This window comes from Cricetulus griseus, chromosome 7 (genome assembly GCF_003668045.3).
Source record: "Cricetulus griseus strain 17A/GY chromosome 7, alternate assembly CriGri-PICRH-1.0, whole genome shotgun sequence".
Classification (NCBI taxonomy): Eukaryota; Metazoa; Chordata; class Mammalia; order Rodentia; family Cricetidae; genus Cricetulus; species Cricetulus griseus.
Genome location: NC_048600.1, coordinates 110,392,075 through 110,411,327, shown reverse-complemented (window position 1 = coordinate 110,411,327; position 19,253 = coordinate 110,392,075). Strand labels below are relative to the sequence as shown.

Here is a 19,253-nt window from a genome sequence, read left to right as displayed (position 1 = left end):
GTGCTACTTAGCCTTACTCTTCCACTTTGAAGATTGGTTTTTCCAAGTGCTTTTAGATAAGGTCTTACTATGTAGCCTAGGCTAGACTCCAACTCAGCTTCTTTTTCTTTAGCCTCTAGAGTGCTGGGTATTTAGGCATGTATCATGCCTACCCTTTAAAAAATTTTTCAATAAAGTTTAAAATAGGTTTGTAAGCCCAACATTGTGGCCCCATTTCTATAAGGAATCCTGACACTCAGTGTAGATGGAAGTTTCTGTCCTGCCCAGTCCCGAAGCTGTTTAGTCCCAATAAACACAAACCATTTGGTTGATGGCTCAGGCGTCTTTTTTTTTTTTTTTTTTTTAATTTATTTATTAGTTCTAGTTAGGGAACAAGCTTGTTTCACATGTAAGTCCCTTCTCCCTCTCCCTGCAGAGGCCTCCTTATTGACATCCATGTTCAGGGGTCTGGATCAGTCTTGTACTGGCCTCCCCGACAGCATCTGGGGTCGATGGCTCAGGCTTCTTATTGGCTAGCTCTTTCTTAATTATTAATCCATTTCTATTAAGCTGTGTATTTCTACGTGGACTTGGCTTACTGGAGAATGTCTGGGTGTCCTATCTTCCTGGCATCTCCTTGACCACCTACTACTACCTTTCTCTATCCCTGTTTGGATTTCCTGCCTAGCTAAATCCTGCCTGTCTATTGAGTGAAACAGCTTCATTCATCAACCAATAAGAGAAACATATTTACAGTATACAGAAGGACATCATCCCCTATCATCTCCTCTTTTCTGCCTAAATAAAAAGGAAGGTTTTAACTTTAACATAGTAAAATTATATATAACAAAACAGATATCTCTATGGTTAACAATATTTATTCCACTAACATTTGGCAAAATTTAAAGAAAATGTTCTATTATCTATCCTATCTTTGTGAGCCATTTGTGGACAGAAGTTTTTGTCCCATCTGGTCCCATATCCATTTAGTCCCAAATAAACACACTGAGGCTTATATTAATTATAAACTGTTTGGCTGATGGCTTGGGCTTCATATTGGCCAGTTCTCTTAATTATTAACCCATTTCTATTAAACTATGTATTGCCATGAAGTTGTGACTTACCCATAATGTTCCAGCATATTACCCCTTCCATGGCTACATGGCATCTCTCTCTTCCCAGCTTTCTTTGTTTCTCTCCCAGCCTTCTCTTAGTCTGATGGCCCTGCTTATACTTCCTGCCTGGCTACATTCTGACTGTCCATTGGCCAAAACAGCTTTATTCATCAACCAATTAGAGAAACATATATTTACAGGACATCCCCCATTATCTCCTCTTTTCTGTCTAAATAAAAAGGTTTTAATTGTAACATAGTAAAATTATATATAACAAAACAGTTGTCAGGCAAGAACTATAGTTAACAATATTTAGTGCATTAATATTTGTCAAAATTTAAAGAAATTATTCTGTCATCTCTCCTATCTTTGTGAGTCTAAAGTTTTTTATGTAACTTATCTTTTATCATAACTAAGGAAAACCATAACTATCTGTCTTCAACTCCATCAAAGATCCCAGAAGGATAATATATAAATTCTAGAATTGACAGAGACATCTCACACCTAGACAGTCACCCAAAGTTCCTCTGTAATGTTGGGGTGTTCTTCTTCAGCCTATTGCCCAAAATGTTTGGAAGACTTTTTGATGTAGGAATCTTGAAGGACCATCCTGCCCCTTGGCCAGTTCAGCAGTCAATTTTCTTTGTAACCTGCTTGTCCAGTTTGGACAGTGTGCTGTCAAGAAGTCCAGGCAAGAGCAGCTTCTTGTCCAAATGGCTATTTCTGCCATGTTGAAGACAAACTCCATAACAAGTGTCTTCCATGCCCTTCTTCCTCTCTGATATAATTGGTGTTGCCAGGAGCAGTTGTGTCTCATTGTCATGAAAAACCCTAAAAACCCATTTTAAGTGCCATATTCTATAGGTCTTTGAAAGATTTTGAAGAATACCTATCCATTTGAAATATAACTCTGTATATCTAGAAAACCTAACATAAGTTTTGACTATTATAGGTGACTATCTATAATCTGTATTTAATTATACATTACATTTTTAAAAGAGCTGTATAAACATAATACCTAAAAAACAGTAGAAATATATGTATAACCAAATTGACCTTTAATTTGTATCAGTAAACTGAAATCCATACCAATGCAAAGTATTTATTTCTATATAATTCAGGTTGCTTGAGGCAGGATTGAGAGTTTGAAGCCAGTCTGGGTAACATATAAATGGTATGATCTTGTCTCAGAGAAATAATAAAGCAATATAAAAATGTATTTATACTTGCTGTATAGTTACGTGTCTACTTACAAGATTTATTCTGGGGGCTGTAGAGGTGGCTCAGTGGCTAAGAGCACTTGTTCTTGCAGAGGACCTGAGTTTGCTTACCAGCTCACATGGTGGCTCACAACCATATATAACTCTACTTGCAGAGGATCCGGTGCCCTCAGTTTTGAGCTCTACGTGCACCAGGCAAAATATTCATATACAAAAAAATAATTATCTTTTTGTTTGCCTCTCTCTCTCCCCCTCCCTACCCCCCCCCCGTGTGTGTGTGTGTATGTGTGTGTGTGTGTATCACATTTGTGTCTGGTGCCCACAGAGCCCAAAAAAAGGGCATTGTGTCACCTGGAACTGGAGAGACATCTGTCAGTATCCTCCAAGATTTAATTTATATGTGTACATTTAAAATGTGACTATAAGGTATAAGGTATCTCCTTTAGGTAGCATATAAGTCTCAAAAAATGTTAATGTAAAGTGTAATGAACTGTAATGTAAGTATATTAACATGAGTACTAATGTAAAAATATCTTTGAGCTATTGCTTTTTTTTTTTCCAGTTCTTTTTTTTTTTCTTTTGATGATGCATCTGAATAATTAAGTATTTACATAGCTGTAGAAAGAACTGTCCAAGCAGATGTGTAAATCCTGCGGTTGGGTTGTAGAATGTTTGTACCAACAATATTAGTTTTAACTTTTGGTACACTGTAGTATAAAGCTAACTACTCTAGTGTGTGTGTAGTGGTCAATGGTGGTGAATTTAGTTTGTATTTCCTTGATGGTTAATAATGTTGAGCACTTTTTATTTTTGCTTTGATGATTTTTTTTGAGCTTAAGATCATCAGACTTTGATTTGGGGCTACAGAATGCTTCACTTACATCATTCATCATAAAATGTATAATTCCAATAATACAAGATACTTTATGTGGCTACTCTTTTCTGTGGAAACTTTAGCGGGAATTTGCCTCCTTGGTAGTTATATAGCCCTAGTTGTACTTACAGTTGGAAGTATTGTCGAATGGAATATAGCAATAACAGCATTGGATTTCTGTTCTCACATTACTGTTCTTTTGTGTTTTAGTAACTTCTTGCCAGTTTGAAATGTTTCTGTAGATTTATAAGAACAAACTGGTTCAATAGTACCTAAAAGCTACCAGAATCCCATTTTCTCTGAGAAAAGAACTTTGCTGGGGAGGAGGCTTAGCTGTAAAGTACTTGCTGACAGCTGTGAGGACTTGATTTCAGATCCACAGCACTTACAAAAAAGTGGACTTTGAGGTCATTGGCCTGTCAGCATAGCCAGACTGTGAGCTGCAGGTTCAGGAAGACACCCAGTGTTGCCCTCTGGTCTCCACGTGCACCACGTACATGCCACACACAGAGAAAAGAATAATTGTTTTGTTGTTTGTCTGATCATTCAAGGCCGTGTCATTCTAGGCTGTCCTCAGATTCATCATGATCCTCCTGACTTAGCCTCCCAAGTGCTGAGATTGCTAGTGTGTACAGTCACACATGGCAGAACTTTACATTTTTAGGAGTTGAAGTGATAATTGCCTTTCCTTGTATTCTATGGAATCACTTTACAACATGTTTTTAGTTTTGTTCTAATAGCAAACAATCCTCTATATACCAAATTTTGGATATCTGTTTAAATTTAGAAACAATTTTAGGATTACATAAGGAATTTTAGAAATAATTACAAGAAAGCAGCTGAGATTTAGTCTAGTCATGAAGTCTTCATCATAACCTTAACTTCATTTCCTATATCTATAAAACCAGTGCTCATTAAGGGATTGATGAAAGGTCTTTCTAAGTCTGAACTTAACTGCTTTGTAAAGGTTTTAGTTTTAGTCAGGCAGTGGTAGTGCGAGCCTTTAATCCTAGTACTCAGGAGGCAGAGGCAGGCAGATCTCTGAGTTCTAGGGCAGCCAGAGCTGTTACATAGAGAAATCCTGTCTCAAAAAAAAAAAAAAAAGAAAGAAAGAAAGAAAGAAAGAAAGAAAGAAAGAAAGAAAGAAAAAGATTTTAGTTTTACAGACACATATATGAACCTTAGCGATAATATAAAATTTTTTTTTGAAATCCTGCTAGTTAGTTTAAATGCTCTACAGGGCTGTGGATATGGTAATTCCACATTCTGTAATCACAGAATTTGAGATGAAGAGCTAATAGGATCACTGCAAGTTACAGACTAACCTGAACTTTATGATGCCTCATAAAGCCAAACTTTTTTTTTATAATTTATTTAACATTTATTTTATAGGCATTAGGGTGAAGGTATCAGATCCCCTGGAACTAGAGTTACAGACAGTTGTGAGCTGCCATGGGGGTGCTGGGGATTTTGAACCCAGGTCCTTTGGAAGAACAGTCAGTGCTCTTAGCCACTGAGCCATCTCTCTCTCCAGCCCAAAGCCAAACATTTTAAGATTGAATAAAATGTATAGATTTAATAGCTTTTAGTTTATTCACAAACCTTGTATGGCCATCAGCAGGCTCAGTCAATATTTTACAGCTCCAGGAAGAAAGTACGTATTGCCCATTTCCCTTCAATCTGCCACTCATTTGCTTTATTTATTTTATTTTTTAAAGATAGTTGTCTCATGTAGCTCAGGCTGGCCTCTAACTTGCAATGTACCCAAGACTAGAGCTTCTTCTGACTCTTTGGTGTCTGCCTTCTAAGGGCAAGAACTGTAAGCTTGTACTATCAATCCCAGGTGTGTCTAGACTGTTGTTTTTTTTTTTATTTGTTTTCAGTGGTGCTTGGAATTAAACCCAGGGCCTTGCACAGATAAGGCAAACATTCTGCTACTAAGCCACACCCTCAGCCTCTCATCTACCTTCTGTTTCTGTAGATTTGCCTATTCTAGATATTTCATATGGACTTCTTTTATATTTGTCTTGTTTAACTTGGTATATGTTCAGTTTCATGTTCATAGGGACTGGGGATGTTGCTTGGTGGTAGGGTGCTTAAAAAAGACATACAGTGGGGTAGGCTCATTGAGTAAACTGCCATGTGAGACTTCAATTTCTAATCCAGCACCCATGTAATAAGCCAGACAAGTCACACACACTTCAGTAACCTAAGCACTGGGTGGATCTCTGAAAGCCAGCTTCACCATATCAGTAAGCTCCAAGGTCAGTGAGAGAACAGACCCTTCCTCAAACACGCCTTTAATCCCAGCAGGAGCAGGCAGATCTCAGAATATGAGGTGGGCCTGGTCTGTATAGTGAGTTCCAGGACAGCTAATGCTGCATAGTATAACCCTTTCTAGGAAAAACAAAAACCACACCAAAACACCTAAAAAATTGTAAGATGGAGTCGTTCAGAAAGATAACTTCATGTGATCTAAGCTCTACCCACACATACATGCAGGTACTCACGGAAGAAAAAGAATGAGAAGACAAACAATAAAAAAAAAAAAAACTTAGAGCATCACTAGTTGAGCAGCTCTCCCTGCCTCTGAGATATTGAGGCATGAGGATTAGGAGTTTAAGGTCATCTTCAGTCACAGAGCAAGCTCAAGTCCAGTCTGGACGCATGAGACCCTCTTTCAAAGTTGATCCCCTGCTTTCTTTTCCTTTCCCTTTCCTCCTCCCGTTCTTTGTCTTCAGCATGCATTTATTTGGTTGGGAAGGTGGCATGTACTCCACCCCATGTGTGGAGGTCACAGACAGTTTTCAGAAATTGGTTTTCTCCTTCTGCCATGTGGGTTTCAGGAATCCAGCTCACATTGTCAGGTATAGCACCTTTACCCACTCAGCCATCTTGTGTGTGGCACAGCACCACATTTCTTTTTATTGTTGAATAACATCATTGTTAATCACATTTATCTATTCACAGAAGCCCCACATTGGAACTATTATGAACATTTGTAGACTTGTAACATATACAAGTCTTTGTGTAGACATAGTTCTTCAGAGAGAGGTAGAGAGAGAGAGAGAACACAGACAGGAGTGGGTCTGTCCCACCATAAGGTAACTACATTTAACCTTTTGACAAAGTTCCAAACTGTTTACAGGTTTTTACCATTTTATATTCTATCAGAAGTATACGTGAGCTTCAGTTTCTCTATAGCTTCCCTTAGATGTGTCTGTAATTTAAGTATAGCGATCATAGTGGGTTTGAATTGGTCTTTGTGGATTTGATCCTGAATATTTTTTTCACATGCTTATTAAGGCCATATCTTTAACCATTATTTTCATTTGGGATGTACTTGGGATGTGTTGCTTGGAATTGGTTTATCGATTCTTAGTGTGTCAAGTAAGCTTCCTTATGTGGCATTAAAGTAAGCAGTTTCTTCTTTCTGGTTGGTGGAGAGTAAATAACTGGAGTCTTAAATTTATTATATTTCTATAAAATCCAAGAGCAAAGAATCCAGAAAAGTGTGAGTTTTCATTGTGTTCTATCTTCAAGGTGTGGGTTGCAAGACTCTCATGATATCTTTTAACAGTGAATTCTTGGCAGTGTACTAGATCTTCTAAAGATTCATAAGAGAAAGTAAATACCACAGTCTCGTAAGAATTAGAACGAAGCAGTTCCATAAGCCTAACTATCACAGCTCTGGAAGCTGAGGCAAGAGAATTGAAGGACAGTTTAGGCTATACATATCAAGGCCCTATTGATGCATTTATATAATTATTCTTTATCAATAAAAACTCGGGGTAAGTCAGATATTGGGGTAAGAACCTGAATGATCAGAGAACTGCAAGAGAAGTGTCTAGTGGTTTTTTCATTCCTCCATCTAAAAGGGCCAAGACCCCCTCTCAGTACCGCCCCACTACTTCCTGTGTCTATCTGTCTTCAGTCGTCCAAAACCTCTATGGTTAATTTTGGTCAGCTAGTAGCTAGCTCTGCCTTCTGATTCAAAACAAATTTTGTTGTCAGTCTCAGGTGTGTCAGAATGCAATCAAATAATCACACAGCATCCTATCACAAAATTAGCACAGTATAAATGAATAGAAAGGAAACGAAAACTGTATTGTAGTAACCCTATTTTCCTACATCACTATGGATTGCAAATTTATAAAGAAATTTAATTATTGCAAAAACTTCAAGTGTGTGCATGAGTGTCTCTGTGTGTGTTTGTGTCTGTGTTCGTTATATGCATGTGTAGGTCAGAGGCCAGTTTTGTGAAGTTGGTACTCCCCTACTTTTACATGATAAATTATGAGAACTTTGAACTATTAGTACCAGACACTTGTACAGCAAGTACCTTTACCCATTGAACCATCTCACCAGCCCACATATAATTCTTTTTAAGTAGCATGTTTTACTCATTATTGAAACTTGATTTACTATATTAAGAATGTTGTATTTTGCCCAGTATGGTGGCACACAGCTTTAATCCCAGCACAGGCCCTCTGAATTCCAGGCCAGCCAGAACTATAAAGTAAGACCTCATCTCCAAAACACAAACCAAAAAAAGAACAAAGAAACAAAAAACAAGGAAGACTAAATAAAGCAGGAGGATTGCTATTGCTATGAGGTCAAGATCAGCTTGGGCTACATAATACCAGGTCTGTCTAGCTAGACCTGTCTATCTCACAAAACAAGAATATTTTATTCATTTCAGTATAAATTTTGTTGAAGGTGTTAACTGCAAAGTCTAGATTTGTTCTTTTCAATGTATTCAGATTTATGAAGTAATTTTTTTTCTTCTTTCCAGAAATCCACGCTACAGGATTTAACTATCAGAACGAGGATGAGAAAGTCACCTTGTCCTTTCCTAGTACTCTCCAGACAGGTGAGAGACTGTCTCTGAAATCTATAGAAACCATGCATGGTGGCTTCCTAGGGGACACATGCTGGCTCTTCCCTGAGTATCGCTCACAGAGTGTTCAGAACTTTCCCTCCCTGTAAAAATTCTGGGTTATGAAAATAAAAGTTTCAAATTTCTATCTATTTTTGTTTTACTTAAACAGAAAACTAAAGATCATTTACTATAGTATAAGATGTTTGATATTTAACTGTTTCTTTTTCAAGATAGGGTTTCTCTTTGTAGCCCTCCCTGTTCTGGAACTCGCTCTGTAGACCAGACTGGCCTCCAACTCACAGACATTGACCTACCTCTGCCTCCCAGGTGTTGGGACTAAAGGCATGCATTGCCATGCCCAGCACAGTTTTGTTTCTTAAAAATACATTTACTTGCTGGGGTTGGTGGCAGGCTGATCTCTGTGAGTTCGAGGCCAGCCTGGTCTCCAGAACGAGTGCCAGGATAGACTCCAGAGCTACACAGAGAAACCCTGTCTCGAAAAAACAAACAAACAAACAAACACATTTACTTAGCTCTGTCTGCTCCTGGTTGAAATCTCTGAGAATACTCCACATATGATTGATATACAACCAGAAAGAGAAATTTTACTAGTGAGGGTACAGAAGGGAAGATTTGTTGGTATATTAGTTACTATTATTTGGCATAAAAGCACAAAGAGTGTAGATGACCATCAGAGCCTTATATAGAAGAAATTATATGAAAATCAATTTACCAGCCAGCCTGTTATACAGAGAAATTGGGATTATAAAGACATGTACCACCACTGCCCTGATAAAAATCTTAAATGAGAAAGATAAGCAATGATAAAAATGTCTCTGTAATCGCTGGTAGAGATAAACCAATATAATTACTTTTGAAAACCAGCTTGTCAGTACATGCAAAGAGCCCAAATGTACTCATGACATTTGACTCAGCAGTTCTGTAGTATGAATATATTCTAAGGAAAAGTCATACTAAAAATGTATTATGCCTAAAAGTGTAGGCATTTAAAAAAAGTAAGATATTATATATGTTGGTGAAAGAATTAGAACTATTATTTGTTCAACACTGAGCTAACAGATTCATTGTGGCATATCAATATAAGTGAAATATATTTAGCGGTAAAAGTTTGTTAATTAGTTGGGCATTTGTGGCACACGCCTTTAATCCCAGCACTCAGGAGGCAGAGACAGGTGGATCTCTGACTTGGAGGCCAACCTAGTCTACAGAGTTCCAGGACGTGCTCCAAAGCTACACAGAGAAACCCTGTCTCAAATCAAAAACAAACAAAAATGTTTGTTAATTCTTATTAATATAATAAAGTGTTTATTATAATACAAATTTTAAAACTCTGAAGTATATATTCAGATTGATGAATCCTGTCTCTAAAATAGTACAAATAGAATGATACTCAACTGGAGATAGTAGCTCACACCTGTAATCCCAGAATTTGGGAGATAGAAACAGGAGAATCAGGAGGAACCTGGGCTAGGCCAGACCCCATCTTAACACTTCCTCTCTGTTTTCTCTGTAGATGTCTGGATTATGTCTAAATATTTACAGAACTGTTGCTTTTATTCTTGTATATACCTATTGTCTAGTTTCAAAAACAATTACTGTTTTTCTTTTTTGTTTGGTTTTTCAAGACAGGGTTTCTCTGTGGCTTTGAAGCCTGTCCTGGAACTAGGCTGGTCTCAAACTCACAGAGATCTGCCTGCCTCTGCCTTCCGAGTGCTGGTCACCACCCATTGAATTAAATGTTTTTAAATGTATTTATTTTTATGTGTATGGGTGTTTTGCCTGAACATAGTTGTGTGTGTATGAATGCATGCATACATGTAGAATGCACAGTAGCCAGAAAAGGATGTTGGATCCCCTGGGACTGGAGTCAAAGAAGTTTGTGAGCCAACATGTGGGTGCTGGGAATTGAACCCTGATCATCTGGAAGAGCAGCCAGTCATTTTAACTTTGAGTCATCTTTACAGTTTTTCCTCCTTTTAAGTAAAAGTTTCAAAAGATAAAATTTAATATGTTCCAAACAATAGTAAAAAAAAACAAAGAAATTCACTAGGCGGTAGTGGCTGATACTTCTAATCCCAGCACTCAGGAGGCAGAGGCAGTCGCATCTCTGTGAGTTCAAGGCTGTCCTGCACTACAGAGAGATTTCCAGGCCAGGCTCCAAAGCCACACAGAGAAACCCTGTCTCGAAACAGACAAACAAAAAAACCCCAAAGAACTCAAAGCAGAAAAATAGAAAAACTGAGAACCAGTCTATCAGAACCAAAATCCAAATTATTTAAAAAAGAAAAATTAAAGGACCAGGAAAATGGGAAGAAAAATTTATTAAACGAATAAATTCAGCCAGCAAGATGATAACTTGTCACCAAGCCTACTGACTGTAGTTTGACCGTCTCAAAAAAACAAAACAAAACAAAAAGTAATTTTGTGTGTATGAGTGTTTTGCCTTCATCTATGTCTGTTCACTAAGTGTGTGCCTGATGCCAGTGGAAGCCAGAAGAGATGGTCAGATCCCCTATAACTGGATTTACAAGTGATGATGTGCCATGTGAGAGCTGGAGATCAGACCTCAGCCACCTGGAAGAGCAACCACAGTTCTTAACCGTTAAACTTTCACTCCAGCCCTGCCACTCAAAAAAAGTGTATATCATTAAGGGACTATTTCCTTCCTACCTGCCTCCCCCTCCCTTTCTTTCTCTCTCTTATTATGCTTTTTTGAGGCAGGGTTTGTCTGTGTAACAGCTCTGGCTGTTCTGAACACCACTGCACATTCTATGTTTATGCTGTGACAATATTAGAAATCAATAGCAAAGCTGGGCGTAATGGCACATGCCTGTAATCCCAGCGTTTGGGGTGCAGAGTCAGGCAGATCTGTGAGTTTCAGGTGATGGTCTACATAGTTAGTCACAGGACAACCAGAACTTTTTCTTTTTCATATATTGAATAATTGAGTCAAACTTGTTAGGAAAGTGAAATTGGCAGAGCATTTGGTTAGTATGTGCAAAGCCAAGTGTAGTTCTCAGTACTGCAAAAATATAAAAATTGAAGAAGAAAATTAGAAAACTCGAAACATGATGGCATGTATTTGTAGTCTTGGCTACTTAAGAGGCTGGAATGAGAGCATCATGATGAGAAAACTAGTTAGACTCCATCGAAAATAATAAACAGAAAAACAAGAAAGTAAGAAAAGATTTAGAACTGAATAAGAAAATTGCCACATATCAAAACATAATGGAATATAAGTAAAATGCTATACAAGCAGGATATATAGTAAAAAGAAAGACTAAAAATTAATCAGCTCAGCTGGGCATTGGTGGCACTCCTTTAATCCCAGCACTTGGGAGGCAGAGGCAGGTGGATCTTTGAGTTCAAGGCCAGCCTGGTCTACAGAGCAAGTGCCAGGACAGGCTCCAAAGCTACACAGAGAAAACCTGTCTCGAAGAACAAACAAAAAAAACCCAAACAAACAAAAAAAATTTAATCAGCTCAACATCAAGCTCCAATAAACAAAAACAGATAACTACGAGAATGTCTACTATCATGCCCATGGACTTGGATTCAATCTCCATGTAAGAAAATACAGGTTGCTACTTATGAGAAGCCTGACAACCTCAGTTTGATCTCCAGGACCCACAGAAAATGCCAGATGAAGCTAGGTGGGAGGTGGAGAAAGGAGGATCACTTGCCAGCCAGCTATTCTTTAGTACCATGGGCCATGAGTGTGCGCTCAGCCTAGGCATCATACTCCAGTTCAAAAATAAATAGAACCCACAGAGAAACTCTGTCTCGGAAAACCAATAAATAAATAAATAAGTAAGTAAATAGATAAATAAATAAATAAACAAATAAATAGAACAAACAAAGACCTGCCTCTGCTACATTATGTTTTTTAGTTTGCTGCTTTGTTCACAGTACCAGATATTGAACCCAGGCCCTCACACCCAGACACCCCACCTGTAATCTCTGTCACCTGAGCCACTCTCTGTCTTTGTTTTGGGGGGGGGTTGTTGTTGTTTTGTTTTGTTTTCTGGAAAGTGTTTCTCTGTGTAATCCTTGCTGTCCTGGAACTTGCTGTATAAACCAGGCTGGCCTCGAACTCACAGAGGTCCATGTGCCTTTGTCTCCCAAGTGGTGGGATCAAAGGCGTGAAACACCACCACTGGCTCTTTTCAGATTTTTGTCAGATTATAGAACTTGTCTTGAGTGATGATTGAGTAAATATTGACCATAATCTTATGATTTTCAGCTTTTAGTAGCCTTTGTGTTTTGTCTCTTTAAACTTAACAACTGTAGCAGTTATCAGATAGCTAAGTAAAACATCTCTGATACTGTCACCATTCTATTATGGTTAATAATCCATAATCGTTGTAAGGATTAAAAGCTTGAAAACAGTTTTCAAAGTCATATAAAGTGGTATCAATATAGAGAAACATAGTTTTTCTTAGTGTTTTCCCTTTTACATAAATTGGTCTTTACTTTTATAGCATTTAATAAACTTACTGCATTTCTTATTAAAATAATTCACGATACATAAGCTTTATAATTATAACTCAAACTTTAAACATTTGTGCTTTTGATGGATATTGTGATTATTTTAGTTGTTTAATTTTAATCATTTTGTGTTTTTTGTTTGTTTTTTATTTTTTGAGACACAGTCTCACTATGTAGCTGACTTGGAGTTCTCAGCTTTGTAGTCCAGGCAAATCTCAAACTCAGAGAGATCTGCCCAATAGAAGTATGGGCCAGTAAGCTGGTTTCATATTATGTTTTTAAAGGTTTAACATCCAAACACAAGTAGGTTGTATATTGAAATTAAGTATCTAATTTGAGGAAACAATGTAGTTACATGTGAATAGGTGTGAATTAAAGACCGGTTGATTCATTCATCATGGTATTTGTAAATGAGATTTGTCAAAAGCCCTTTTTTCTACCCACAGTAAAATTTTATGCTAATGGTAATAACTTTGTGATTAGTATTGTATAATGTGAAACTAATTTATTAATGATTTAAAAAACATTTAACTTGTGTTTTGTTTGAATTTCAGGTAATTATCCTTTCCAATACTTTGTATTTTGTTTAGTAAGCCACTCTTTGGAAGTGGTCACTGTCAGTATCTTGTTATGGTTTGATGGCCTTGGAGATTTAAAACCAAGTAAAAGTGTAAGCAGCCTTTCTTATTTAGTTCTGAGTTTTAAACCCACTTTTGTTCCAAATAGGAAAACTGAAAGTAGATTTACTGTGAATATGAGTTATATTAGAAAGCATCTTGACAGTGAAAGCAGACTGCCAATTTCATCTGTGGAACTGTAACATAAAATTCCCATCAATCAGTTCCCATTAAGAGTATTGAAATTTAAAAACAATCTATTATATTTTCTTTGTAAAACTTTAGTAATGTTAATACATATTAAATTCCTATAGAGAATAAAACAATTTTCTTACATTTTTACATTAGTTATAACTTTTTTTGTTTTAAGATTTATTTATTTTATGTATGAGTGCTCTATCTGCATGTACACCTTTATGCCAGAAGAGGGCACCAGATCTGTAATGACAGATGGTTGTGAGCCAACATGTGGTTGCTGTGAATTGAACTCAGGACCTCTGAAAGAGCAGCCAGCTCTTATCTTCTGAGCCATCTCTCCTGCCCTAGTAGTTAATTCTTAGTAGCATCATTAATAAACTGTGATAATATTTATTCTAGTAATCTGCTATTCTTATTAAAGAAAAAAGTATTCACTGGAGTTTGGGATATAGCTTAGTAACAGATAATCTTCTTAGCATTATTCCTAATGTCCTGGGTTCATGCTCACACCACACACCAAAACATATTCATTGTCCCTTGAGATGTCACAGATCAGATGTCTTAATTTTAAAACTATACCTATCACAGATGTCTTTCCAGTTGAGCATCAGCTAAGCTGTTGTGTTGCTTTCCAGCATAATTATTTTAAGAATGTGACACTATCTTAGTGCTTACTTTGCTGTTGTAGTATGAAATTCTGTCTTAAAATAACTATCAGAATCACTTAGTGACACGTATGAAAATGAGTTTAGCCACATGGCAGACACACTTGTTGTAGAGACAGTGCCTTTTGTCCTTTGCCTGTTATATAGACTTCTACTTACCTGACTTTGAACCTTTCCAAAGAGAAAATTCAATTTTAGGCATGAAATTTGACTTTAAGAGCATACAAAAAGATATGTCAAAGGAGAAAAAGTCAGTGACATTCATTACTTTATAGTATTTCAAAACGACAATTTGAAATATTAGGATATGAAAGTCTGGCATGATTGGCTAATCATTTTCCTCATGTCTTTAATTTGTTAGACTCACATTCTCCTGTTCTTATTATAAGTAGGCATGTGGAAAAGATCAGGCCCAAAGTCAACATTTTTTCAAAATGCTGTGTGTGTGTGTGTGTGTGTGTGTGTGTGTGTGTGTGTGTGTGTTGATTTGTGAAGTGTAGAATGGGACTGTTTTACCATGATCTGAATTTAGCAGATGAATACTAGATATAATTATCTTTATTCTATTGTTAAAACACTACATAAAGGCAAAATTCGAACATATAGGCAAAAACCTCATTTGCTCTTAAAACAATATGGATACCTATTTAGGTTGCATTTTTGCTTCAATTTAGTAATTTCTTTCTTTAGTATTAGTGTTCAGATTATTGAGTTGATTCTGAGAGTTTATTTTATGCCCTTTAGTTGATCAAATATTTGCTCTTTCCTATAATTCCTTCTATCTGTATCAAACAAATGCTGTCTTTAATGGTAGAATAATTGGCTGCATTTACTTTGTGTGCATGAAGTTACCAAAAAGACTAATCACATGGTATAATTGGCAGAGAGCATGTTTTGGATAAAAACATCCTTGCTGCTTACTTACTATATGACCTTTAGAAAGCCACTTTAAATTTTCAGCCCTCACTTCCTCTCCTACAAGAGGGGAACACTACCTCCAACTTTATAAAGTTGGAAGTCTCATGCACCGAAACATGTGTTAGACATTTAATAATGAATGTTGTCTTTCTTATTCTTGTTTCATATATTGTGGTCATTTGAGACTTACTGAAAATGTTTTCTAGACAGACTTAAAGATTAGTTTACCATTTAAGTCTGTCACTAAAGTATTCTCTTCAGTGCCAAAAGGAGTATTTGAGAAAGGAAATGCTTTGAACATTGTATTATCCAGTTGAATATAGTGTCTTGAGGGCATATTTATGATACCTGTATTTATTAACATCTCCATAAAAAGATCTCTATTCATCTTTAATCACAGGTACAGGAACTTTAAAGATAGATTTTGTTGGCGAGCTGAATGACAAAATGAAAGGTTTCTATAGAAGTAAATACACCACCCCTGCTGGAGAGGTGCGCTATGCTGCTGTCACACAGTTTGAGGTAAGTGTTCATCTTTACTAATGTAATGCTTTTTTTTTTTTTTTTTTTTTTTTTTTTTTTATTGTTTCTGGTTTTTGAGACAGGGTCTCACTAAGTAGTTCTAGCTGTCCTGCAACTCATTTTATATACCAGCCTGGCCTTGAGCTCACAGAGATCCTCCTGAGTCCTAGGATTAAAGGTGCACACATGCCCATCTACTAATGTAATTTTTTCAGTTTTTGTTTTTCTTTTCTTTTTTCTCAATACAAGGTTTCTTTGTGTAGTACTGACTGTTCTGGAACTAGCTCAGTAGACCAGGCTGGCCTCAAACTCCCTGCCCCTTCTGGGGATTAAAGGAGTGCACCACTATGCCTGTCCTAGAATATGTATTTTATATTCAGGATTATTTTATGTGTGTAAAGGAGATAACTAGGGCTGAGGAGATAATTCAATGCTTAAGAGTCCAGTCTGCTTTTGGAGAGGACCTGAGTTTGGTGGTTTCTAGTACTCACAGTGGACAACTGAACAACTCCAGCTCCATAGTATCTGACATCCTTTGGCCTCTCTCTGAGGGCACCTGCTCTACCCTGCATGTATGAGCACACACAAGTAAGAATAATTTTTTTAAAAAAGATTTATTTAATGTACACAGTGTTCTGCCTGCATGTATACCACCTGCATGACAGAAGAGGGCACCAGATCTCATTACAGATGGTTGTGAGCCACCATGTGGGTGCTGGGAATTGAACTCAGAACTTCTGGAAGAACAGCCAGTGTTCTTAACCTCTGAGCAATCTCTCTATCCCCAACAATAAATCTTAAAAAAAAAAAAAAAGAAAGAAAGAAAACTTAAAAATTAAAAAAAAGAGGGTCCAGGCTGTGGTGGTGCATACCTTTAATCCCAGTACTCAGGAGGCTGAAACAGTCGGATCTCTGTGAGTTTGAGGCCAGCCTACTCTACATACAATTCCAGGACAGTGAGGGTTATTACACAGAGAAACCCTGTCTGGAAAAATCAAAAAAAAAAAAAAAAAAAAGAGGAAAGAAAGAGAGAATAAAATAAAGGCTATGGGTTGGAGAATGATATATATATATATATATATATATATATATATATATATATATATATATATGTCTTGACCTTCACATTATCCTTGTTCTTGATCTTGATGAATTTGGCATCCTTCCACTGGCCTTGAGCAGAAAGTCTTTGATTTCCTCAAATTTTTAAGGCATGGTGAGGATGATTGTCAATGGTGACTGTACCTGGCTGTGGATTGTCTGGGGTTTAACTCCTTTTCCCACTTACCCCAAAAACTCACACTTTTGGGATTTTTTTTGGGGGGGGGGCAGTGTTTCTCTGTGTAGCCCTAACTGTCGTGGAATTCACTTTGTAGACTAGGCTGGCCTTGAACTCAGAGATCCACCTGCCCCTGCCTCCCAAGTGCTGGGGCATAGCGCTTCTGCTGGTTTGGGTGTATGGGGGGAGGTGGGGAGGGGTTAATGAAATTTGTTCTTTGACAGTTTCATACATGTGCATAGTATATTCCTCCCTCTTTTTTATCTCCCTCCCACTCCAGCTCCCTCTCTCCCATTCATGCTTTTTGCCTTACTTTGTGACTCTGAATTCAGAGTGTGCATGTGTTGAGGTGCCCACAGAGCTCAGGTTGTGAGGCCCCTGACATAGGTGCTGGGTATAGAATCAGGTCTTCTGCAAGAGCACTGCATGCTCTTAACCCCTCCCATGTTTATAGCCCTGGCTCATTTTAACCAGGACTGTGTGTGTGGCCATAGAGTTGGAACTATCTATTGAAGCCTGGTGGGCATTCCATTTGGTACACAGCTGAAAGCAATTACTGCTCCTCCCAAGAATCTATCACTTGCCAAAAGTTAGCATGGAAAGCAGACAGTTGCAGTTTTGTTTGTTTTTTTAATTTAATTGACTTGTTATATGTATGGTGGTTTTCCTACACATTTATCTGTATACCATGTGTATACAGTGCCTGTGAAGTCCAGAAGAGGGTGTTGGAACCACTGGGTCTGGAGTTACAAGTGGTTGTAAGCAGACTTGTAGATGCTGGGTCCTTTGGAAGACCAGTCAGTGTTCTTAACCAGCCATCTTCATCCCCAAAGAATTTTTTTTTAAGATTTTATTTATTATGTATATAACATTCTGCTTCCATGTATATCTGCACACCAGAAGAGGGCACCAGATTTCATAACGGATGGTTGTGAGCCACCAAACAAGCCAAAAAGAGTTTCAGTTAGGCTCAACCAGCTGGCCAAGGAGACCTGGGTATCTTTTCTCATCCCTACTTCTCCAGCACTGGGGTCACAAGTACCACTTCAAGCATAGGTTCTGAGATGGAATATAATCCTGTTTGCTCAGTCCACACTTTACGACCAAGCTCTCTCCCTAGACCCATTTTCATTTTTTATAGAAAAGATTGAGGTCTCTAAGTAGGCCAGATAGTGACAGTTTTAAAAAATGACTTATTTCAAATTTGATAGAACATCTGTTTTTATTCTCCTCATTCTAAAGAACAGAGTACATCAAAGATTGGGAATATTTTATTTATTTATTACAATATCCAACATATTTTTATTTCTGTATTAATTTTTACTTTAAAATAAAAGCCAGGCACCTTCTCTCATATTTTCCCTAATCTGAATCTTTACAGCATGGCATTAAACAGTCTGTGGTTTGTATCGTGTCTACACTATTGGTAAAGTTATTTAAGAGAATAGTTCCCAATTAATTGCTAGTGTGACAGTGGTAGCAGCATTGTATTTACTTTGTAGTCAGCACCTAGCTCATTTCCTGGCAGAGCAGAAATTAAATATTTGAAGGCTGGGCATAGGGATCAGTAGAGGAGGGCTTGCCTGTTATAAGTGAGGTCCTGTGTTCAGTTCTCAGTACTGAAAAAAAAGGAAGGAAGGAAGGAGCTGGAGAGATAGCTCAAGGGTTAAGAGCCACAGACTGATCTTCAAGAGGACCCACATTCAATTGCTAATACCCACATGGATACTCAAAAACTATCTGTAACTCTAATTCCAGAGTATCTGACACCCTCTTGGAGTCAGAAGGTGCTAGGTATAAATGGTGCACAAACATACATCCACTAAAAACATTATATACATTAAATACAATTTTTACAAAAAGGAAAGAAAGAAAACATTATTGACTAAACTAGTGAATGAATGATAGCAAAATGGCAGATGTTTTATGAAACAGTCTCTGAGGTTAATTTAATGGTATTTATCTAAGTTTATGTTTTTTCCTTAAGGCTACTGATGCCCGGAGGGCTTTTCCTTGCTGGGATGAGCCTGCTATCAAAGCAACTTTTGATATCTCGCTGGTTGTTCCTAAAGACAGAGTTGCTTTATCAAACATGGTATGTATGTGCTAATCAACTTTTAATAGTCTTTGGTATGTTTGCTTTATTAAATGGACAAATGTGAAATCACCTAGCATAATGCTTACCACATAATAGAAGCGTTACTGTTAGTTTCCTTTATGTTGTGCCCAAGTTGCAAAGATCCCCAGAGACCACCAGGGAGACAGACCCACCAAAGTGCAAAAGTGAGGTTTCATTTATTGTTCATCCAACCATGACAGGGAACCCATCTGGCTAGCCAACACAGCAGCCTCCAGAGGGAGTGAAGTTCCCTGTCTACTGCTAGGTTTTAAAGACAAAAGTTACAGCATTACACAAGTAGGTATGGGTTGGTTTCTGATTGGTTGACATTTGGGAACAATCAGGAGAATTTTTCA

At 37.4% G+C, this 19,253-nt stretch overlaps 1 protein-coding gene across 1 annotated transcript in view; it reads left to right on the top strand.

Moving 5' to 3' along the window:
- The window catches only part of Npepps (aminopeptidase puromycin sensitive), a 74,898-nt gene that overhangs the window by 18,637 nt on the left and 37,008 nt on the right, over window positions 1–19,253 (top strand). Inside the window, 3 exon segments of the mRNA XM_027424173.2 lie at window positions 7,984–8,061; window positions 15,378–15,499; window positions 18,766–18,873. Coding sequence (XP_027279974.1) covers window positions 7,984–8,061; window positions 15,378–15,499; window positions 18,766–18,873 — 308 coding nt within the window.